The sequence below is a fragment of the Macaca thibetana genome, chromosome 14, assembly GCF_024542745.1.
Source record: "Macaca thibetana thibetana isolate TM-01 chromosome 14, ASM2454274v1, whole genome shotgun sequence".
In the NCBI taxonomy this organism is placed as follows: domain Eukaryota; kingdom Metazoa; phylum Chordata; class Mammalia; order Primates; family Cercopithecidae; genus Macaca; species Macaca thibetana.
In genome coordinates this window covers 12,833,105-12,857,746 of record NC_065591.1, presented here as the reverse complement: position 1 = coordinate 12,857,746, position 24,642 = coordinate 12,833,105, and the positions used below count along the sequence as shown (strand labels likewise).

The following is a 24,642-nucleotide window of genomic DNA, read 5'->3' as shown; positions in this document are numbered from 1 at the left end:
AACAAAACCAAAGGCTTGTCGCTGTGACGGCAGAGACACCGTATATGGTGTGAAACTCATGCAAGAGCAGACCACTAGCGCGAGAGAGAAATAACAATTCCAACAGCAAAGGCCATTCTGCCCACGACCCACTGTCCGCTCACTGGGACAGGCCCTCGGGGAGCCAGATTAGAGACCTGAATCTGCTGTTCCTTCCTGCGGGCTCCATTCCCAGGCCTCTCCTGGTTTCAGCCCAGTGTGATTCTGTATGTATTTTGCACATAAAAGCCGCCTAATCATAAATCAATCATTTCATCTGTGCGCAACCCAAGAAAGGGAATTTTGGTCCTTTACGATCTTCGTTTCCCTAAAGCCCTGAGATGGCTCCAACTCCACAGATGACTGTCGTTTCAGAAACAGAGGGGCTTCTGGCCTTTCAACTCAGCCAACATAGAGGATTCAAGAAAGATCCAGAATCCTCCCCCAAACACAGGCAGAGCTACTGTATTTGATGGACATCAATGGCTGTAGCTATGGGGAGGTCTGTGGACTGTTAGAAGCAATCATGTTTACGGGAAAAAGGGAACACCTGACTTGCAAACTACACTAAATCAGTCATAGGTTTCTTATTTGTGAAACAAACTGGTGATGGCGCCCTGTCCTCTGAGGCTCCAGGAGGAAATAGGGTCTTCGGTGAAAAATCCTCATCCTGGGGTCTGCACAGGGTAAGGATGCTGTCATTTTGTTATAATCGGTCACGATCACAGGCCCCTCCCTGTGAATCCGGGTGCCTGCGGAACCCTAAGCAGGCCACACCCTTGCCTCCATTTCCCAGGGTTCAGGGGCGTCAGAGGCAAATCCCGAAGGGTCCACACAGGACCTAGGAGTGAGCCAGAGGCGGGGGCCAGGAGGGCAGGTCACAAAGCCAGCCACCCTGGGCTGAATTCTGGCCATGCCGAGCTCTCACTCCCGTGCACCACGACGGCCTCCTCCTCTGTAAACTGGGACCCATCATGGAAGACAACAATATTCATCTGTAATTCCAAAGCCCAAAAAACATTTGTAAGTTTCTGGCAAATGCATTTGGTGCAAATCCTGACCTGAACGAATGGGAGGCTATTTATAATCTTGACGCATCCCACTTAGTGTGAAATTGCATATGTTTCGCTGCAGACACTGCCATGTGTTTGAAGCCCGGGCTCTCTAGACACATGGCGACTGTAGGGTGCCAGCAAGGCGTTGACAAAACAGAAGGCAAGGGCCACTGCCACTGCCTGGGGCCGCCAGAGGCACAGCCAGTGGAACCAGGATGTCCTATTTTTTTTTCTTTTTTTTTTTTTTTTTTTTTTTGAGACAGAGTCTTGCTCTGTTGCCCAGGCTGGGGTGCAGTGGCCGGATCTCAGCTCACTGCAAGCTCCGCCTCCCGGGTTTAGACCATTCTCCTGCCTCAGCCTCCCGAGTAGCTGGGACTACAGGCACCCGCCACCTCGCCCGGCTAGTTTTTTGTATTTTTTAGTAGAGACGGGGTTTCACCGTGTTAGCCAGGATGGTCTCGATCTCCTGACCTCGTGATCCGCCCGTCTCGGCCTCCCAAAGTGCTGGGATTACAGGCTTGAGCCACCGCGCCCGGCCAGGATGTCCTATTTTTCAAAAACGCCTGGATCTTGAAATTTGTTTAAAAAGCAAAACAAAATTAAAAGAAACCTTTTTTAAAAAATTGGCTCAAAATTTTAAACACTGTGCAGCGCAAATAAAACTCATGGGACGCCGTCATGAGAGCCAAAGTGAGAATTACCCTGGATACCTTGGGGGCAAGAGGAATGAGAGGGATGGGGAGGCGGATATAAATGTCTTGGAGCTGCTTTCGAATCCTCACCAAGACCTCAGGGCAGGCAGGGCCAAAAATATTGTCTCTGCCAATGCAAAGACAAGAGACAGGGGCTCCTGGGGTGTGATAAACCTTGTAACTTCTTTAGCCCTGAGTTTTGCCTGGGTTTGCCCAGTCCAGGCCCTAAATTGTGAGAGCTCCAAGGGGAGGTGGGCAGGAGAAGGAAGGGGTCTTCAGAGAATTCTCATCCGTAGCCCAAGTTGCTCGGGGTGAGGCGTGGCTGGTGGATAAGGAAACGGCATAGTGCTTCCAGGCCTCGGGAGGCCTCCTGGTCTCCAGTGTCAGGGATTCTGTCCACAGCTTTGGCAACAGCAGGAGCCTCAGGCTTCTTGAGGCTAGAAAGGATGGCGCAGGAGTAAGCTGTAGACTCTCCAGAGGGGTCAGGGAGACCCTGAACACAGACTGCAGGGCTCAGGGGAAGGAGGGTGCTGGTCTGACCCCTGTGAGAAACAACTAAAAAATGAAAATAGGTTGTGGACCCTCAAAACCTCAATGTTCATTCTGCTCCCTAGATTATAAGTGAAAAACAAACAAGCAAACAAACAAACAAAAAAACCCTGAACACATTCATGGACAGGCAGAAAGAATATACACTACACACTCAGGTAGCTTCCAAGTCAGCTGCCCATCTCACTGCCCTTCTCCAACAGCCGCTGAAATCCATCAGGAGCTAAAGATTAGAGATCGTAGGTGTTTGAACCAGGGGGAAGGTGAGGGATTGTGGAATCTAACTTCCTTACTTTACAGATTAAGAAACTGAGCCCAGAGAGGTTGAGTGGCTTGCCAAGGTCACACAGCACATTCATAGCTAAGTCTTCCCACTGCATGTTTTACTGACTGAACGGTATCACAGATTCATTCCTGTTGATCAGGATTGCACACCAGGGCCGTGCAGGAATCAATGAAACCTGGGGCAGGCCATCATGGGCTTCCTGCTGGAGTGAAGGGAGGCAGTTTGGGTCTCACTGGCAAAAGCTCAGACTCGGTGCCAGACGGCTAGGGTGGAGTTTGGGCCCCAGCACTCATTAGCTGCTTGGACAAGTCATTTAACCCTTCTCAGTTTCCTGGTCTGTAAAATCGGGACCAAAATAATCGTACCTACTTCATAGCATTGTGGTGAGGACTGGGAGAGTTAACATGTAAAAGACCCAAAAGAGTGAAAACTGTTAAAATGTTGGTGATGGTGACAGTGATGGTGATGATGTTGACGGTGATGGTGATGGTGACAGTGATGGTGACGGTGATGGTGATGATGGTGACAGTGATGATGATGGTAACAGTAATGGTGGTCATGATGGTGACAGTGATGGTGATGATGGTGACAGTGATGATGATGGTAACAGTAATGGTGGTCATGATGGTGACAGTGATGGTGATGATGATGGTGATGATGATGGTGACAGTGATGGTGATGATGGCGACAGTGATGATAGTGATGGTGACAGTGATGGTGATGATGGTGACGGTGATGGTGATGATGATGTTGATGGTGATGGTGACGGTGACGGTGATGGTAACGGTAATGGTGGTGATGATGGTGACGGTGATGGTGATGGTGATGGTGATAATGATGGTGACAGTGATGGTGATGATGGTGACAGTGATGGTGATGATGATGGTAACTGTGATGGTGATGGTAACAGTGATGGTGATGGTGACGGTGATGGTGACAATGATGATGACGGTGACGGGGATGATGATGGTGACAGTGATAGAGATGGAAGGAGAAGAGAGGAAGTGCTGCTCATCTGGGGACCAGACAGGCACCCGGAGGAAGGTTCCAGGGCGACACTATAGAACGCATAAATATCTTTTTTATTAAAGCATTTGTTAGAGCATTTTTTTAAAGAATTTCAATTGGTTTTCCAGCTTGTTCAGTCTTCCCCAAGAACGTTCTCTGAGAAAGGCCTAGGCTATTCTGTGTGGAATTTGCCATGATTGTCAGGCCCGGTCCCTGTCCCCAGGCCTTCAGGGTCTGACTGCACGAGCGCTTCCAGGTCAGATGCAGGTGGTGTCCATCTCTGCATCTCCAAACCTGGCACTCTGGAGGAGCGATTGGGTGGCTGGGAGCAGAGAGCATGGGTTTTGGAGTCAGACACATGGTTCGACTCCACCTGCCTGCCGTATCACCCGGGACAGGGCATTTGCCCTCTCCTGACATTTATACCAGGAGCGTACTCAACTCTCGTGATGGGGCTGTGTGGAAGACTAACAACAATATCTATGATGAACATCCCGAGGGCTAAGTATGCAGCAGGTGCTCAATAGTTGGCAGCTGCTGTTAATAATGAACATTGAGTATGATGACTCAGGAAATAGAGATGCTCCTTGACCTACAGTGGGGTTACCTCTCAATAAACCCATTGTAAGCTGAAAACATCCTAAGTCAAAAATCATCTAATACCCCAATAAACCCATTGCAAACTTGAAAAGTCATAAGTTGAACCACCCTAAGTCTGGACCGTCTGCGCAAAGTTTCCAAGTTAGAAGAAAGAAGTGGTGAGCCCCATGGTCTGGCTCTCTGTGCTCCTGGACAGGGAATCTTCCCACTGGGAAAGGTCCCCGAGGGTCTGCCGCCCTGGGCACAGTGTCCCCCAGCCCAGCCTATTCTGCAGACCAGTAGCACCAGCTCTGAGCACCGAACACAGGCCAGGAAGGCACTGGGCTAAGCCCTTTACACCGATTAACTCATCTCGTCTTCACAACAGCTGGAGAAGGCTAGTCCCATGCTCATCCTCATGCTGTGAGTGAGGAAATCAAGGCTCGGAGGCATACAGACAGGACAGACGTGCTCCCCAGACTCTATAGGCAGGAAGTGGCAGAGCTGATACTCAGAACTGGAGCAGTAGAAAGTTACTGGTGACTGAAAACCCATCCTGAACTGTGTAGCACTGAAGGGCAGATCTGCGGACTCCCACTCCCCCAGGCGGCACTTCAAGCTGCCTTAGCCCTCGAGACTTAGCCAGAGGGATGACTCTTTCAAGGCGGACTGCCCTGCTTCTAATGGGCAGCTGGGATGAGAGGGAGGTGGGAATGAGAGGTCAGGAGCGAGAGGTGCGGGCAGAGCAAAAGGGCCTCCCTCCCGATCTTTCTTGCTGGCTGGACATCTCCCCAATGGCCTCCTGCGGCTGCCCTGCCCACTGCAATAAATCAGATGATTGATTGGGTGTGGTGGCTCATGCCTGTAATCCCAGCACTTTGGGAGGCTGAGGCAGGTGGATCACCTGAGGTCAGGAGTTCAAGGCCAGCCTGGCCAACATAGTGAAACCTCGTCTCTACTAAAAGTACAAAAATTAGCTGGGCATGGTGGTGCAAGTCTGTAGTCCCAGCTACTTGGGAGGTTGAGGCAGGAGAATTGCTTGAACCAGGGAAGTAGAGGTTATAGTGAGTCAAATTCATGGCACTGCATTCCAACCTGGGCAAGAGAGCAAGACTCTGTCTCAAAAAATAAAAATAAAAAATTGATCAGATGCTTGACAACTGGGCCATCCCTTTCCACCCAGGCCAGACCTCTGCACACTTCCCTGTTGATGAGAATAACCTTCCCCTTCCAAGGCCCGTGACTCCTAGAGCAACAGCTGTGAAAGGATCTTGCAGATTCAAGGGAAACTTACCACAGGGCCATGATGACTTCATCATGAAAAGTCTTGATTCGGGGGCAAGGATGAACTGTGGGGCACATCACCCCTTAAAATTCAACCACCAGCTTGAGAGCACTCAAGCAAGAACAGCTTTTTCAAAGCACACCTATTTTTTAAGAGATGGGGTCTTGCTATGTTGTCCAGGCTGGACTCGAACTCCTCGGCTCAAGTGAGCCTCCTGCCTCAGCCTGCTGAGTAGGTAGGACTACAGCCTTGAGCCCCTGGCCCAGCTCAACACACCTATTTTTTAACACCCAGCAACAATTTCTCACAAACAATTTGAACACAGCCTTTCACTATTAATATATAATAGTGAAAGTTATATTATATTAATATAAAATAGTCAACAGTCTCCTTGACCCAGTGCCATAAATCCAAGAGTAAACCCAAGTCAGACAGTTGGAAATCAAAATACTCTACCTGCACCCTAACTGATCATGCTAGGTGGTGAATACAGAGGTTAAGCTTTGAAGTCACGTGAGCTTGCTACTCCACCTTGTCCCCACCCAAATTAAACCTCTTCCCCAGCCACAGATGAGCTGGCCAGCTGCTGCTCTGCTGAGAGCCCTGCAGTGGGCCACTTTGCCCCCACTCCACAGTGAGACAGGGCTACAAGGAGGCAGAGCTTCCATGTGGTCCACACGGAGGAAGGCTGGTTCCCTACAGACCCCTGTTCCCTGACCTGTCACCTCGGCTCCCTTGCCAACTAGCTGGCTACACTACTGTGGGCAGGTCCCGCCGTCTCTTTGAGCTTCGTCTTCTCCAGAAATGGGCAGCTGTTAAAGATAAGTGGCTGTCAGTCTTACTCTGCCTTGGGAATGCTGGAAATTAGCAAATGTTCTCTTGGGTTCCCTTTCTTGCTCATTTCTTGCTCATTTCTTTCTCATTTCTTTTTTTTTTTTTTTTTCTTTTAAAGACAGAATCTCACTCTCTTACCCAGGCTGGAGTGCAGTGGTGCAATCTCAGCTCACTGCAGCCTCCACCTTCCAGGTTCAAGCAATTCTCCTGCCTCAGCCTCCCGAGGAGTTGGGATTACAGGCATGCACCATCACGCCGAGCTAATTTTTATCATTTTTAGTAGAGACAGGGTTTCACCATATTGACTGGGCCAGTCTCAAACTCCTGACCTCAAGTGATCCGCCCACCTCGGCCTCCCAAAGTGCTTGGATTACAGCCATGAGCCATGGCGCCTGGCCCTTTTCTGGCTCATTTCTCCATTCTCTAGAACTAAGGAGCTCAAATGTTTTCGAGAGGAAGCAACACACAGGACATTTTTACATTGCAACCCTCAACACACAAAAAGTGGTCCTCACCCTCACAATGTATAGTGCATTCTGACATTCTTTTTTATTTTATCTTAATGGTTTTCAGACAGTGTCTTACTCTGTCACCCAGGCTAGAGTGCTGTGGCATAATCATAGCCCACTGCAGGGTCCAACTCCTGGGCTCAAGCAGTCCTCCCACCTTGGCCCCGCTAAGTGCTGGGATTACAGTCATAAGCCACCGTGCATGGCCTCTCTATTCTATTCCATTTCATTTTTTTAAAAAATTTGATGGCCCGAGTGCCATGGCTCACACCTGTAATCCCAGCACTTCAGGAAGCTGAGGCATGAGGATCACTTGAGCCCAGGAGTTCAAAACCAGCCTGGACAACATAGTGAGACCCTGTCTCTAAAAAAAAAAAAAAAAAAAAAAAAAAAAAAATTGTAAAAAAATTAGCCAGGCACGGTGGCTCATGCCTGTAATCCTAGCTACTCAAGAGGCTGAGGTGGGAGGAGCCTTTTGAGCCAGGGAGGTTGAGGCTGCAGTGAGCTGTGATCGTGCCACTGCACACTAGCCTGGGTGAGGAGAGTGAGATTCTGCCTCAAAAAGTAATAATAATAATTGATGGTTACATTATTACAAAGGTTAGCACGAGGGAATTTGAGGTAGGGAGTAATGGAACTGGCATATACCTTGATTGTGATGGTGGTCACACACATCTATATATGTGACATTCACGGAATCATGCAGTAAAGAAAAATCAACTTCATGTATGTTCATTTTAAAAGCAATGGGTTTTTAAGAAGAAAAAAAATCGATGGTTGCAACCCACTAAATAGAATTCATATCACTCAGGGGTTCCAACCTGGAGTACAAAAATTCCTGTCCCTAAAACCCATGAGTGTGGATAGGGGGAGGCAGAAAGGGCCATTGCTCAGGCTGTGGGCGGGTGAGCTGGGGAGAAGGGAGAGGGCGGTTGGCTTCACTTCCTGACCCTCCTCTCTCCTTTCTGCAGTTGCTTCCTGCCTCGGACGGCTCAGCTGGGATGACCCAGGTAAGGAAGAGCCACATGGAGAAAGGCCTGGGGCAGGGGGAGAGTGGGGCTGTGGTTTTGTCAGACCATAGGGGACCTCTCGATGAAGCCATCGCTTCTGCCAGAGTGAACCCCACCCTACAGAGAGGGTGAACCCCAGCATATACACAGGCACATAGATGCAGACACTGCACATTTAAGATGCTCACATGCAGATGGGTGCCCTCGATAGCCGTAAATCACCCACAAATGCCAGATGTCATGATAATTATTACTATGACCCACTCACCATGCACAGGAAACATTCCAGCTCATAAATGCACCTTGCAAAGTCCTATTTCCTACCCAATCCTGACAGACACTCCATGGTCAAAGATGTTTAGAGGGGAGTCTGCGGAGAGAGGCTGCAGACTGATTGTGAGGTGTGTGGAATGTCCAGCCTTAGAGGTTGGACTTTAGTCGGAGAGACTGTTTCCCAAATAGGGTTCCATGGAGCATGCTGGAGAAAGAGCAGGCAACACCACATCTCCCACTGGAGACTGACGGTGTCCACCAGCCTAGTAAAGGCTCTGAGAAATCCTGCAGCGAAGAAATTATTACACTTTTTAACTCAGCAGTTTGCACCCTCATTTCACCACAGACCTCTCCTTCACATTGACTGGGATAACATGGGGCTGACTGTATCTGGGGTGAATTGTAGCTGAAGGGTCTTGAGATGCCACTGTGCAGCCAGAGGGAGTGACAGGGGCCTTAGCAGGCCCTAAGCACGACCTGGACCCTGCACTGACATCCTGGCTCCAAGCTTTGGCACACTGCTTGACCTCCTTGAGCCCCAGTTTCCCCAGCTGTGAAATGGGCAGAAAATCTCTTGCCTGGTGAAGCTGCAACGAGCCAGCTCGCTGGGCAGACAGCCTGCAAAGCGCCCCACCAATGTCAGGTGTTGAGACGCGCTCGCTCTGCCTCTAACTAGCCAAGCGTCTTTGGCAAGCCCTGGCCCTCAGCTTTGGCCCCAGACTGTCCTGGTCGGAAGAAAAGGGCAGCCTGACCCGTGGTTCCCGACCAGGGAAAACCTCCCCTCAGAATCACTTGGAAGAGCCTTTCACATTTCTAAAAATTTCTTGAATCGGTGACACACTCATCCAGCTCAAAACTTCTAAAAAATATATAAAGATCTATAGTGAATAGTCTCACTTCCATCTCTATTCCCGTCTATCCCAGTCACCCCCACGTCGGCCCCAACACCCCAGGTAATGACCACGTTTATTTGTTTCTTGTATATTCTTCAAGAAGCTCTTTATGCACAAACACACACACACCTCACACACACCCCACACACACCACACACACACACACACACACACACCACACATACACCACACATACACCCTACACACATCCCACACACCCCACACACCCCACACACACACACACCACACACACCACACACACCCCACATACACACAAACACACACACACCACACACACACCACACACACACACACACATACACCACACACACCCCACACACACCACACACACCCCCCACACACATGCCACACACACCCCACACACACCACACATACACCCTACACACACCCCACACACACCACACACACCACACACCCCCCACATACACACAACCACACACACACCACACACACACCCTACACACACACACACACCACACACACACACACACCCCCCCCACACACACACACACACACACCCCACACACACACACACATACACCCTACACACACACACCCACACACACCACACACCCCCCACACACATGCCAAACACACATCACACACACACCACACCCCCCACACACATGCCACACACACACCACACACACACCACACACACACCACACACACCACACACACACACACACACACACACACACACACCACACACACCACACACACCCCCCACACATACCACACACACACAACCACACCACACACACCACACACACCCCACACACACACCACACATACAACTACACACACACCCCACACACACCACACATACACACAACCAAACCACACACACCACATACACACCACACACACGCCACACACACGCCACACACACACCACACACACCCCACACCTCACACACACACCCCACACACACCACGCATACATACAACCACACACACACACCCCACACACACACGCCACACACACACACACCCCACACACACTCCACACACACCACACATACACACAACCACACCACACCACACACACCCCACATACATACAACCACACCACACACACACCACACACACCCCACACACACCACACACACCACACATACACACAACCACACCACACCACACACACACCCCACACACACCCCACATACACACAACCACACACACATGCCACACACACACACCCCACACACACTCCACACACACCCCACATACACACAACCACACCACACCACACATACACCCCACATACATACAATCACACCACACACACTCCACACACACCACACATACACACAACCACACCACACCACACACACACCACACACCCCACACACACAACCACACACACAACCACACACACACACTACACACACCACACATGCACACAACCATACCACACACATACATACCACGCACACCCCACATACAACCATACACACACACTACACACCCCACATACACACAACCACACACACACACACACACACACACACACACACATACACACAACCACACAAACACCACACACACACCACACAAACACCACACACGCACCCAACATACACACAACCATACCACACACACCACACACACCCCACATAAATATAACCACACTACACACCACACACACACACACATCACATACACTATACCACACCACACGCACACACCACACACACCGCACACCACATACACCACACACCCCACACACATACCACACACACACACCCCACACCACACACACACACCCACACACACACACACACACACACTACACACACCACACACACCACACACACACATGCACTACACACAACACACACCCCACACACACCCCACACACACATCACACATACCCCACACCACACACACCACACACCACACACCACACACCACACACACACCACACACACACACACACATACCTACCACACACACTCCACACACACCACACCACACAGACACACACACCGCACACACACCACACACACTACACACACCACACACCACACACACCACACACAGCACACCACACACACCACACACACATACCTACCACACACACTCCACACACACCACACCACACACACACACCGCACACACACCACACCACACACACCACACACACATACCTACCACACACACTCCACACACACCACACCACACAGACACACACACTGCACACACATGTATATTTTTCCCCTCATGGAGTTCGATTAAAATCACACAAGCCACATGTCTGCCCATGACCCAGCAATTCCACTCCTAGGTATTTACCCAAGAGAAATGGAAACGCCCACACAAAGACCCGTACGTGAATGTTCACAGCAACTTTGTTTGTAGTAGGCAAAACCCGGAAACAAATCAAATGGTGAATGGAAAACAAATGTGGCATGTGCATGTAGTGAACTGTTATTCGGCAATAAAAAGGAATGAACTACTCATGCGCCCAACGACATAGCTAAATCTCAAATACGTGCTAAGCAAAAATAGCCAAACCAAACAAAATGAAACATCTGCTGTATGAGTCCATGTCTATGACATTGTAGCGCAGGCAAAACTCATCTTTTGTGACAGAAAGCAGATCAGTGTTTGCCTGAGGCTAGATTCAGGGAAATTAACTATAAAGGGGCCTTAGGGAACTTTCTAGATGATGGAAATGTTCCATATCTAGATTATGGTGGTGGTTATATGCATGAATACATTTGTCAAATTCCATTGAACAGTACCCTTAAAATAAGTGCATTTCACTGTATAAATTTACCTCAATAAAATTAATTTTTTTTTAGATGGAATCTTGCTCTGTCACCCAGGTTGGAGTGCAGTGGCACGATCTTGGCTCACTGCAACCTCTGCCTCCCTGGTTCAAGCGATTCTCCTGCCTCAGCCTCCCGAGTAGCTGGGATTACAGGCGCCTGCCACAACACCCAGCTAATTTTTGGTATTTTTTCTTTTTTTAGTAGAGACACTGTTTCACCATGTTGGCCAGGCTGGTCTCGAACTCCTGACCTCAGGTGGTCTGCCTGCCTCAGCCTCCCAAAGTGCTGGGATTACAGGCATGAGCCACCACACCTGGCCTAAAATTAATTTCTAAAGATCGTTTAAAAAGCAGACACCAGCCCCAATCTCAGACCCCTTGAGACAGAATTTCTAGGACAGGGGCCATCCTGCTGGACAGGGGGTGCCAAGAACACCTTGCCCATTTATCTGAGCTCCCTTCTGGCTCTGAAATCTGGAGCCCCACCCTCCTGGGTCAGGGCCCTCTGGGAAGCCCCTGCAGTGCCCCAGAAGGGATGAAGCTCACAGGGGGTGAGGCAGGCAGCCCACGGGTCAGGAGGGAGCTTGACTGGGCGTGGGGCCTGGTAGGGAGAGGGTAGTGAGGGGTTCCAGTGGGGAACCCCTCCCAGCCTGACCCCCACCACACTTTTCTGACCCCCAGATTTCCAGACAAGGCTCACCCGTTCCAACTCGAGGTGCCAGGGCCAGCTGGAGGTCTACATCAAGTACGGATGGCACATGGTTTGCAGCCAGAGCTGGGGCCGGAGCTCCAACCAGTGGGAGGACCCCAATCAAGCGTCAAAAGTCTGCCAGCGACTGAACTGTGGGGTGCCCTTAAGCCTTGGTCCCTTCCTTATCACCGACAGACATCAGAGCCAAATCACCTGCTACGGACGCCTGGGCTCCTTCTCCAACTGCAGCCACAGCGGAAGAGATGTGTGTCGCCCTCTGGGCCTGACCTGCTTAGGTGGGTAACTAGCCAGCCACATGGGCACCCTGGGCCTGGGCGCCAGCCCCAAGGAGACCGCCCAAGGCCTGTGATCTAGGGTCTGAGCAGGCTGGTGGAAGGGGTCGGGGGACCCCAGTTTATAACCACTCCCCAAGACACATACCCAGGAGGGAGACTGGAAGGGGCCAGCACCCATCTGTAGGATGGCAATGGAGGACCTAGATCTGCCAATCACTGACTTCATCGGCGCCTCTGAACCTCTATTCTTCCATCTGTGAAGTGGGGTGGTACTTCCCGCCTCTCAGGAGGCTTACAGACAACGTGTGGGTCAAGCAGACCTGGTGTACCAAGCGGCGTTCATGCCAGGAACTCCTAGTCCTCTCAAGGTTGCCAGCTGCCCCCGGCCCTCCCCACACCACCCATTCCTCCCTCACCAGACTGTCTCATTGCAGAGCCCCAGACGACAACACCTCCACCCACAAGGCCCCCGCCCACCACAACTCCAGAGCCCACAGGTAAGAGGATTCTGAACCCCCCGCAGGGAGTCAGAGCTAGCAAATAAAAACCCAGGACGCCCAGTTACATTTGAATTTCCGATAAAGTGGAAATGTTTAGTATTGGTTGTTCTACGTAATATTTGGGACCCCACCACCTCCCAAGGCCAAGTGTTGGTCAGCAGCTGTCCACAAGTTGGGGCCAAACAGCAAGGAGTGCCCAGGAGCCCTCGGCGCTCAGCTGTCTCCCCCTCCCGCTCTCTCTTCTCCCAGCTCCTCCCAGGCTGCAGCTGGTGGCACAGGCTGCAGGCCGGCACTGTGCCGGCGTGGTGGAGTTCTACAGCGGCAGCCTGGGGGGTACCATCAGCTATGAGGCCCAGGACAAGGCCCAGGACAAGACCCAGGTCCTGGAGAACTTTCTCTGCAGCAGCCTCCAGTGTGGCTCCTTCTTGAAGCATCTGCCAGAGACCGAGGCAGCCACAGCCCAAGACCCAGGGGAGCTGCGGGAACACCAGCCCTTGCCAATCCAATGGACGATCCGGAACTCGAGCTGTACCTCCCTGGAGCATTGCTTCCGGAAAATCAAGCCCCGCAACAGTGGCCAAGTTCTTGCCCTCCTCTGCTCAGGTAAGTGAGACCTGGCCAAGCCCCATGACACCTTCTGCTGCATCCCAGAAGGTCAGGGAACATATGTGCAGCAACGGGGCACTATGGAGAATACAAGGGAAGTGGAGGCCTGGTCTTGGCCTCTAAGAGGCAAGAAGGGTTGGGGTGGGGAGGATGCATCCACACTCAACGCCTGGGTAATCTCTGCAAAGCTACACACCCCAAGCCCAAAGGAACCACTGGCTCAGCTGCCACATGGGGAAGGGGAGTCGGCAGGACTTCCAGGAGGAGGCAAGGTCTTTTCGTGGGTTCAGGGGAGAAAAAAATGTCTAGGTAGGAATTGTGGCGTGTGCCAAAGATGGGGCACTTGGAGGGGTGGGCCTTGCAGGAGGGGCGTTTGTAAATCCCAAGGGCTGACGTTGCAGCAATGGTGAGAGGTGGGAGGGCCCTGAGGCCCGGAGGTAAGAGCACAGCAGGCAAAGAGAGAAACAGAGAGCCCCCAGGAGGGCTCTGCAGAGGGTCCTGCGCCACGCGCTGACAAAATAAAGAGAATGATGCCGCTGTGTGGTTGAGGGGAGGAGGCAGGTGAGCCTGAGTCTGTGAGACCCCAGTGGCCCAAACCAGGATCAATGAAGATAACTAAAGGGAAGAAACCGCAGCTGAAATGAAGGGAGAATCCTCGCAGCACGCCTCCCTCCGGAAGTAGCGGGTTCCTATGGTCAGAAGTGTTCTCAGTAAAGTCTGGATTGTACTTACCGAGAGCTTACTTCGTGCAGGGACCGTTCCTGGGCCTTCTAAATTTTCCACATGGCCTTAGGAGGCAGGTGTTATTATTATCACCCCTCTTTACAGTGAGGAGGCTGAGGTTTAGAGAGGCTAAACCTCTTGCCCAGTACTATGGAGCACTTGCTGGGATTTCTGTTCAAGCAGGGTCACTCTAGAGCCTGTTGTCTCAGCCTTGGTGACTCCATGTGGTCCTGGACCAGCAGCAGCCGGTTAGAGATGCAGGTGCTCAGGCCCCAGCCCAGACCTTCCGAATCAGAATCCACTTTTCAGCAAGGTCCTCAGTGATTTACGTGCACAAATCTAGGAATCACTGCTCGGGGCCACCTGGCTGTCCTGCCAGCACGCTGAGTACCTGGTGTAAATTAGTAAAATGCTGCCCCTCCCCCAGCACAAGCAGCTCCCAGGGGTCTCTTGGCCTGATGAGGGAAGCAGGGGCTGGCTCACACTCCCACCCGCCCCTCAGCTACTATCCTTCCTGCAGGCTACAACCTGTAAAACCATACCCAGGGTTCTTACCTTTGAAGCTTCTTCTAAATAGATTTACTAGGGCTTTGAAGGTGGATGTTGCTATGGAAACTGGCCAAAGCTGGTGAGATCCCAACTCTCTCTAAACTGAGCGTGTGTGGGCCTCAGCTACGGACTCCCAGGCCCCACCTCGGCAGGCAGAAATAAATGCGTGCCTCTGTTGAGCCAGGCCCCCCTTGCTGAAAGCCTGGCCCTCAGCGTTCAGTGCCTGGGCAGCAGGATCTGTCCCAACTGTGAACTGCCAGGACTCAGGGCAGTAGGTCTTTCCAACCCCTGGGCCTCAGTTTACCTCTTCTGAAAAGTCCTTCTTCTTCCCAGAGTGCAGCGGGAGAATGACAGGATGTTTCCAAGTGGGAAGCGGACCCAGGTGGAGCCTATTTCCCACGCTCTTCTCTTACCTCCACCTGGCATGGGGCCGACTCCCTGCTGGTGGCTGCCAACAGGTTCCTAGCAGAAAGCGCCTACGCTGCTGTGTCTCAGGATGGTGCTGGCAGCTGCCCAGAGGCACCAGAGACAGCGCTGGGTCAGGGGAAGAGCCACAGAGGGTACCAGAAGAAGGGAAGGGCAGAAAGGAAGGCTGCCTCTTCTGGTGGTCCCACACAGTGCCTTCCCCTAGCCAGGGCCCCGATTTGCCAGTGGCATGGGGCCCCAGGAAGCAGCACAAAGGCTCAGGGCCACATTTGCACCCTCCTTTCCCATTGCTTCCCCTCTCAGGTTTCCAGCCCAAGGTGCAGAGCCGTCTGGTAGGGGGCAGCAGCATCTGTGAAGGCACCGTGGAGGTGCGCCAGGGGGCTCAGTGGGCAGCCCTGTGCGACAGCTCTTCAGCCAAGAGCTCTCTGCGATGGGAGGAGGTATGCCGGGAGCAGCAGTGTGGCAGCTTCAACTCCTATCAAGCGCTGGACGCTGGTGACCCAACATCCCGGGGGCTCTCCTGTCCCCATCAGAAGCTGTCACAGTGCCACGAACTTACAGAGAGAAAGTCCTACTGCAAGAAGGTGTTTGTCACATGTGAGTTGGCCACAGCCCACAGTGGGTGGAAGCAGTTACAACTTTACCTCTAGGACCCGGTCAGGGTGCATGTCTCTAAAGGGCAGCCCTGGGGAGCTAGACAGAGAGTCCCAGAGACCCAGAAAGGATGGAGAGAGGGAAATTGGAGGGCCAGGGAGTAAGAGTACTCAGACAGCAATGGGCATGAACAATAACAGGAGACAGGGCAAGCAACAGGCAGAGATCACTGTCAGGCAGCTGATGAGTCACAGAACTTCTCTTTCTACCTTCTACTTTTGCAAGGTGGAAGCCAGAAAATCAAATGGTAGATAGCACATATTTGCTACATGAATGGTAACTAAATGGCAAGTAAAAGAGAGAAATGGATGGATGGATGGATGGATGGATGGATGGATGGATGGATGGATGGATGGATGGATTGGTGGGTGGGTGGGTGGATGGATGGATCAGTGGGTGGGTGGATGGATGGTTGGATGGATGGATGGATGGATGGATGGATGGATGGATGGATGGATTGGTGGGTGGGTGGGTGGATGGATGGATCAGTGGGTGGGTGGATGGATGGTTGGATGGATGGATGGATGGATGGATGAACAGAAGGATGAATGGACATATGGATGGATGGACGGTTGGATGGATGGATGGATGAACAGAAGGATGAATGGACAGATGGATGGATGGATCAAGAATAGAGGCCCGGCCGGGCGCAGTGGCTCACGCCCGTAATCCCAGCACTTTGGGAGGCTGAGGTGGGTGGATCACGAGGTCAGGAGATCAAGACCATCCTGGCTAACACGGTGAAACCCCATCTCTACTAAAAATACAAAAAATTAGCCGGGCGTGGTGGCGGGTGCCTGTAGTCCCAGCTACTCAGGAAGCTGAGGCAGGAGAATGGCGTAAACCCGGGAGGCGGAGCTTGCAGTGAGCCGAGATTGTGCCACTGTGCTCCAGCCTGGGCAACAGAGCGAGGCTCCGTCTCAAAAAAAAAAAAAGAATAGAGGCCCAGCTGGCTATTGGTATAAGATCATATGTTGCTTTATGATGGTATATGATGGCAAGGTGATCACTAACAACTGGCAAACGGTAGAAAATTAAATAACTTATAACAAGTGCGGCAAATGATAGCTAGATGATCAACTGTTAGATGATAAATGGTGGGTGGGTGAGTGGGTAGCAGGGAGTTCTAGAGATGGATGGAGGGACAGTCAAATAGATCATTGCCTTCCGTGCATGCTGATGATTTCTCGGATGAGCAAGGGTGACTGGTGGAAGCCAGGCAGCCAGCAGCTTCCCTCCCACAGTTTTTCTCCCCCAGGGCTGGGACTGACCTAACTCTTCCTGCTTCCCCAGGCCAGGATCCAAATCCAGCAGGCCCAGCCGCAGGCACCGTGGCAAGCATCATCCTGGCCCTGGTGCTCCTGGGGGTGCTGCTGGTCGTGTGCGGCCCCCTTGCCTACAAGAAGCTGGTGAAGAAATGTAGGTGTCGTGGCCCTGAGTGGCTCCATTTCCATGTGCAGAGACTGGAGGGGCTGCCCTGGAGTCTCCCAGAGGAGGAGTTGTGCCTCCAGAGAGCTGGGCATGCGGGGCACCTCTGCTTCGCCCCCCAGCCTTCCCTTCTCCTGCCCATTAGCCATTTTCTGCCCCAAGTAACAGAAACAGAAAGTAAACAAAATTGCAATTGCCCATGTGTCCATCTCTGGCGCCCAGCTGAGACCCACTCCAGGCCAGGGGTGCGGCCATTCCCGAGGCTGTGGCAGGCCCAGAGGGTGTTCAGCACGGCCTCTGATGGCAGGAGACACACATCCCAGGCCTAGCCCCACCACTTACCACTGCCCGGGATGCTGATTGGGACACTTCCTCTCTCCGACCCTCAGTTTCTTCATCTACCAAATGGGCGATCGCACACCTTGTGAACGCGGCGGGTTGTTCTCCTTGCCTCGCAGAACTTAAGAGGAAATTATTCAGACAAAGAAATGAGAGGGGAGAGATTGGGAACGGAAGGCCCAGCAGGGGAGTATTGGGTCCTAGTGCCTGCCCAGGTCTAGTTCTAAACGCCTGTGGTCTTTTCTCCTGGGGAGCCAGCCACCTCTACAGCATCCTTGGCCTCTCTTTTGGCATATGATGGCTCCAATTCCCTTCCCCAGCAAGTTAGGAAACCGAGGTTGACGAGAGACTCCGGGGGGCAGAGCCCAGCAGCCCTGCCCTCAGCTGCACCTGCTGCCACCATCTCCCTCCCAGGCCCTGCCCTGCCCCCACCCCCACCTTCCCCCACCCCCACCTTCCCCCACCCCCACCTTCCCCCACCACTCTGATGCGCTTTCCTGTCTCTTGCCCAGTCCGCCAGAAGAAGCAGCGCCAGTGGATTGGCCCAACGGGAATGAACCAGAACAGTAAGTGTCCCCGCAGGCAGGAGCCTCCCTCAGGTGCTGGACAGGGACCATGGAGGCAGAGTTGAGGCTCTCTGCTGACCACAGATGGAGCCTGTGGCTGCTTGAAGCCTCTGATCTCCACGGTGCTTGTCTGACATGTGACTGTGGCCAACAGACGTCCCCACACCAGGGAGGGTGGAGGCTTCTTGATGGGCAGATGGCTGAGCGGTTTCTACCACTGAAGCCTCAGAGTGGAGAAACATCTCATGGTATCCTTTCTGTGCCTCGCCTCATCTCTAGGGTCCCCAACAGCGTTCGCCTCCTCCAGCAGTATTCCCCAACACAGTGGCCAGTGGATGTTAACAGGCGGCACTCACAAAAGAGGCCTCCCTGATCAACAGATCTGGAAAACCATGAGTTAGGCACAGCTAAGCATGGCTATGTCAGGACTTATCAGAACCTTAATGGGCATCTTTGTATTGCCCATCTCCAAAGCAAGGATCCATTAAGAAGGGCTGTCCAAGCTATTTTTATCATGGAACAACTTACAGGGCCAGTATGAGGACATTTTGGTGCAGCCAGCCCAACACCATCCCTGGTCTTCATCCTCCCTCCTTCCAGCCACAGCCAGAGACACCCTAATGGATGGAGACATGGTGCTCTTCCTGCCTCCCATTCCACCTTCTTCCTCCTTCCTAAGTCCAGGGCCAAATCCTTCCAGAAGGCTCTGTGTTGCCCAGGCTTGCTTAATAACACACAGACCCTCGGTTCCTGGAGGGCAGGGAGCATATCTGTCCTGTCATCTGTGCTCCAGTCTCCTGCTTGGCAAATGCTTGATGACTGACTCATGGAACGCCCCACCCCGCCAGTCAGATTGCTGGGTTCCCAAACCTGCTCTCAAAGTCTGCTGCTGATCCTGCTAGCACGAACCTCCTGGGAAGAGAGGAGAGGGGGATGCATTGAAGGGGCTGTGAGTGCCTTTGCCCTCTCCCTGCTAACATCATGGGAATAGGAGGTTAACGTTCTGGGCACCTGCTGGGGAAGGAGGCAGAGGACACAGCCACAAGTCTAATGACACTGTCTCCTACCATCTGCCCAGTGTCCTTCCATCGCAACCACACAGCGACCGTCCGGTCCCATGTTGAGAACCCCACAGCCTCCCATGTGGATAACGAATACAGCCAACCTCCCAGGAACTCCCGCCTGTCAGCTTATCCAGGTAAGCTCCAGTGGGTGCTCCCAGGCACGCAGGCAGGGCTGGAGCAGGCCGCCAAGGCAGGTCACGTGATGCCCTTGAAGGTGGGGTGATGGCCCAAAGAGAGAAGGGAGACCCCAGGGCGCAGGGGGATCACACGTCGCAGGATGCAGCAGGGCTGCGGAAGGGATGTAGTCTTTACAGGCCCCAGCTGTCCTGTTTGAGACCATGAACTACTCATTTGGAGAGAAGAATGCACTCAGAAAGCCATCAACCCCAGCCTTGCTGTGACCTAATGGGCCTGTTTCGCTGCAGGGCCTTGAGGGGCCTGGATGGTAAATGAGGCCCCTTGGATTCCCCCGGGCCAGAAGAGAGCCATTAAGTGGGCTGCAGGAGCGCTGCACTAAAGGCTTCCTGACTGGCCGTTACCAATGAAGCCCCAGGGAGCCTGGAGTTCAGCATCATTAGTGAACGTTTGGCTGATTTGATCAAAACAGATACCGGGCTGTCACCGGCTCATAAAGCCGCTGTGATCTTCCAACCCGCTGTGGGCAGCGGCTCTAGGACCCAAGGGGCTCTGTGGAGTCACAAACCCTCTGCAAACAGCGTCCTTTCTTTCCCCAGCTCTGGAAGGGGCCCTGCATCGCTCATCCACACAGCCTGACAACTCCTCCGACAGTGACTACGACCTGCACGGGGCTCAGCGGCTGTAACGGTGAGCCTGTCTCCAGCCTGACCCCAGCACCCCGGGGTCCCCCACAGTCCTGGGGGTGATCAGCAGCCACTCAGTGCCTCCCCTTGGTCCCGCCCTGCCCATACATGAATAGGGGACCCCCAGCATCTTTTTTTTTTTTTTTTTTGAGACGGCGTCTTGCTCTGTCGCCCAGACTGGAGTGCAGTGGCCGGATCTTGGCTCACTGCAAGCTCCGCCTCCCGGGTTCACGCCATTCTCCTGCCTCAGCCTCCCGAGTAGCTGGGACTACAGGTGCCGCCACCTCGCCCGGCTAGTTTTTTGTATTTTTTAGTAGAGATGGGGTTTCACCGGGTTAGCCAGGATGGTCTCGATCTCCTGACCTCGTGATCCGCCCGTCTCAGCCTCCCAAAGTGCTGGGATTACAGGCTTGAGCCACCGCGCCCGGCCCAGGGACCCCCAGCATCTTGATTGTTGTAAAGGGAAAGACAAATGTCAGCTGTTTAGGTTATACGAGCTGGTCTGACAACTAGAGCAGAGGAATCATGGACCTTAACAATCAACTCTTAACTCCATGCGGAAGGCCACACAGGCAGAGTCCCTACGAGCTCCGTGATGGAACCACACCCCTCCAGAGCTGCCAACCTGCCAGCGGGGAGAAGGAGCCCCCGGCTCAGGACAGCAGCCATCCCCAAGATGGAGCCCAAAGCATGGGTCCTGTCCCCCACCTCCCTGCATCACCTCTGCAGCGTCTTCCTCTAACACGTTTCCTTCTCACCCCACAGAACTGGGATCCAGGAGCAAAATGCCAAGAGCCAGACCTGCTTGTCCTGAGAAAACTGTCCGCTCTTCATGTGAAATGATGTCCCTATTTCTACCCCGGCCAGAACATGGACAGAGGCCAGGAGCCTTCCAGACAGGCGCTGCTGCTCCGAGTGGCAGGCCAGCTTACACTGCTGCATGACAGCTCGGCCGCCCCTCCATGCGTGGAAGCTGTGGCGGGCAGAGCCCCAAAACAAGCAGCCTTCCAACTAGAGACTCAGGGGTGTCCGAAGGGGGCCCCCTTTCCCTGCCCGCTGGGGAGCGGCACCTGAGTGAAATCGGCTTTCTTCTCAGACTCTGTCCCTGGTAAGCAGTGACAAGGAAGCTCACAGCTGGGCGAGTGCATTTTGAATAGTTCTTTGTAAGTAGTGCTTTTCCTCCTTCCTGACAACTCAAGCGCTCCGGCCTCTTCTGTGCAGCCTCCACCCCTGCGGATCCCTCAGGGGAGGCACAAGAAGAGGACTCCCGGGGACCTCTGCAGCCATGGTGGTCAGAGGCTGCTCACCTGAGCACAAAGACAGCTCAGCGCGTTCACCGCAGCTGCCAGCCAGGGTGACCGCTGACCCACAGCCTCACCCCACTCTCTCTGTCTTATCACTCCCCTCCCCAACCCCCTCATCCAAAGACACCTTCCTCTCCAGAGAGCAGGGACCACCAGCTGTCAAGCCCACAGGGCACGAGTGCCAGCCAGGGCCCTGCGCAAAGGGATGCCTAGTAAACCTTAACCAACTTGGTTTTTTGCTTCACCCAGCAATTAAACGTCCCAAGCTGAGGTAGCATCAGCCCATCACAGTTCATCTTCTAACCCAAGAGTCAGAGATGAGGCTGGTCATGTTCCCTTTGGTTTAAATAACTCCCTTGACTAAAACAGACTCCTCTAGTACTTGGAGATCTTGGACATACACCTAATCCAGTGGGACCTTGGCTTCCTTAACTACAAGTGAGAAGGGGAGGTCCACCCAGGAGCCTCGGGTCTGATCAAGGGAGAGGCCATGCAGAGCTCACTGTGGCGGCTCCCTAAGAAGGTGAAGCAATGTGGGAACACATCTTGAGGACGGGGCCTTTCTCCACACCATTTGATGCTATTATCTTCTGAGAGCATAGGCATCAATGGTCCAAGCCACAGAATCTAAGTCTGGAAGAGCAAAGGGAAGTTACTAGGACATGAGGTGTGGTAATCCCAGAATCTGCTCAGCTTTCCACCCACCACCAACACCTTCCAACCAGGCCTTGCCTTCTGAGAGCCCCCGTGGCCAAGCCCAGGTCATAAATCTTCCCCTGACCATGCTGGGAATCCAGAAACAGGAACCCCATTTCTCTTCCCACATCTGGTGGAGGTGAGGGGGCTCCTCAAAAGGGAACTGAGAGGCTGCTCTTAGGGAGGGCAAAGGATCTGGGGCAGGCAGTGTCTCCCATCAGTGCCTTTTTTAATAAAAGCTCTTTCATCTATAGTTTGGCCACCATACAGTGGCCTCAAAGCAACCATGGCCTACTTAAAAACCAAACCAAAAATAAAGAGTTTAGTTGAGGAGAAATGAGTCTTTAGAAAACTGTTTTTCAAGGGGTGGCTGACTTAGGTGATGCATTTCAAAAAGATGTTTGGTGATGCGATGGAATAGAAGCATTTTAGTCTTCAAGGTGTCGCTGTTGAGTTCCTGCCTTGGCTAGAAAAGGCAACCCACTGCTCCCCCAGCCAGTGCTCAGGAGGCTGGTGTCCATTTCCCCCGGCTGTGGAGGACGCACTTCCGTGACCTGGACAACCTTCCCATTCCTGCATCCCAGCAACCTGCTAGAACAGGGGCACCCCTTCCACTCACCTATGTGTCTCTCAAACACTGCCCATTCCCCAAAGTAAATTATGTTCCTGGCTAAATCATGGGACCTGGCCAATAAGTGTTTGGGTGTGCAACCCCTGATTCTAGCACATTAGGTCAAGGATACCAAGGACCAAGCAACAAGTCTAGCTTTCACATTGTCACGTGGCCGGACATGGTGGCTCATGCCTGTAATCCCAGCACTTTGGGAGGCCAATGTAGAAGGATTGCTTGAAGCCAGGAGTTCCAGACCAGCCTAGGCAACAAAGTGAGACCCCATCTCTCCCAAAAAGAAAGTTTTCAATTCACTGAGCATGGTGGCACATGCCTGTAATCCGTTATTCAGGAGGCTGGTGCAGGAGGATCACCTGAGGCCAGGAGTGAGGCTGCAAGTGAGCCATGATCTTGCCATTGCACTCCAGCCTGGGCAACAGGCTTTTTTTTTTTTTTTTTAATATACAAATAATTAGCCAGGCATGGTGGCACACACCTGTAATCCCAGCTACTCAAGAGGCTGAGGCAGGAGAATCGCTTGAACCTGGGAGGTGGAGGTTGCAGTGAGCCAAGATGGCACCAGTATACTCCAGCCTGGGAGCCACATGAGATTCTCTCAAAAAGAAAAAAAAAAAGTTATCATGCACCCAGGGACCTGGGAGTACGGAGAAGAAGAGAGCTGTAAGGACGTGACATTCATATGGCCTCACCACATCCAGCAGAGCAGTGTCCTAAGCTAGGAATCTAGAGACTCTAAATTTGATGCTTAGGGTCTGTCCCCCTGCAGCGGGAGGCCCACTGTAGTCTGGTGAAAGGCAGCCAGTGATCTCCCAGGGATGCAGGGAGGGAGGCGCGAGGAGCGCGTGTGTGTGCTGCCCTCTGAGGTGAGGTGGCCAGGGAGAGCGGGAGGCAAAAAGCACAGGGCGGGACACGTGGGCTGACCAGCTGAGGCAGCTCATGACGGTCCTTTCTTAGAAAGTCGGCCCCTCCGTGCCCCCTGCCACCACTCTGGCACCAACCCAAGGCAAGTGACCTATGTGCCTAGAGGGAGATTTGTAGCCTCTTCCTACAAAGCCAAATAGCTTCCAGCTGTCCCTGATGTCCTGTGTCCTCAGCCTTGGACACCTGCAAGGCCAGGCCAGAGTTCAGCTGGGGGTGAAGGGCAGTAAACATTTGACCGGAGCCCAGCGACTCTCAGCTCTGTCCTTGGGAAGCGCTTCTGGCACCACCAAGGCAGTGGGGAGGAGCCCCTGTGCCTCTGAAATCCAACTGACCCAGTCCAAGTCCCACCTCCTCCCAAGGCTGTGCAACATGCTCACCGAACCACCTGCCCTGTGGTTTCCTCCCATTTAAACTGGGGGATGAAAGGGCTGTTGCGAAGACTCCAGGAGATAATGCGCCTGAAAGCACAGCACAGCCTGCAGCCCTGCTGAGTATTTAACACTAGCGATTCAGGGCATCTCTAGGCATCCTCCACAGGCAGCCATCCGTCACCTTGCAGGGAAGAAGAGGCAGAGACCTGACTTGAGGGACTGTTAGAAGTCCGGTCTAAGGATTCCCTCAAAGCTGCCCGTCCTGC

At 52.9% G+C, this 24,642-nt stretch overlaps 1 protein-coding gene across 1 annotated transcript in view; it reads left to right on the top strand.

Annotated features, from left to right (window-relative positions):
• The window catches only part of CD5 (CD5 molecule), a 28,830-nt gene extending 6,040 nt beyond the window's left edge, over window positions 1–22,790 (top strand). The window contains exons 2-11 of the mRNA XM_050756928.1: window positions 7,787–7,825; window positions 12,472–12,777; window positions 13,212–13,274; window positions 13,527–13,880; window positions 15,885–16,178; window positions 17,529–17,654; window positions 18,515–18,568; window positions 19,647–19,766; window positions 20,367–20,457; window positions 21,219–22,790. Of these exons, the coding sequence (XP_050612885.1) occupies window positions 7,787–7,825; window positions 12,472–12,777; window positions 13,212–13,274; window positions 13,527–13,880; window positions 15,885–16,178; window positions 17,529–17,654; window positions 18,515–18,568; window positions 19,647–19,766; window positions 20,367–20,455 (1,445 nt within the window). The 3' untranslated portion in view covers window positions 20,456–20,457; window positions 21,219–22,790. The remainder of the gene's footprint in view (window positions 1–7,786; window positions 7,826–12,471; window positions 12,778–13,211; window positions 13,275–13,526; window positions 13,881–15,884; window positions 16,179–17,528; window positions 17,655–18,514; window positions 18,569–19,646; window positions 19,767–20,366; window positions 20,458–21,218) is intronic.
• The last annotated feature ends 1,852 nt before the right edge of the window (window positions 22,791–24,642 follow it).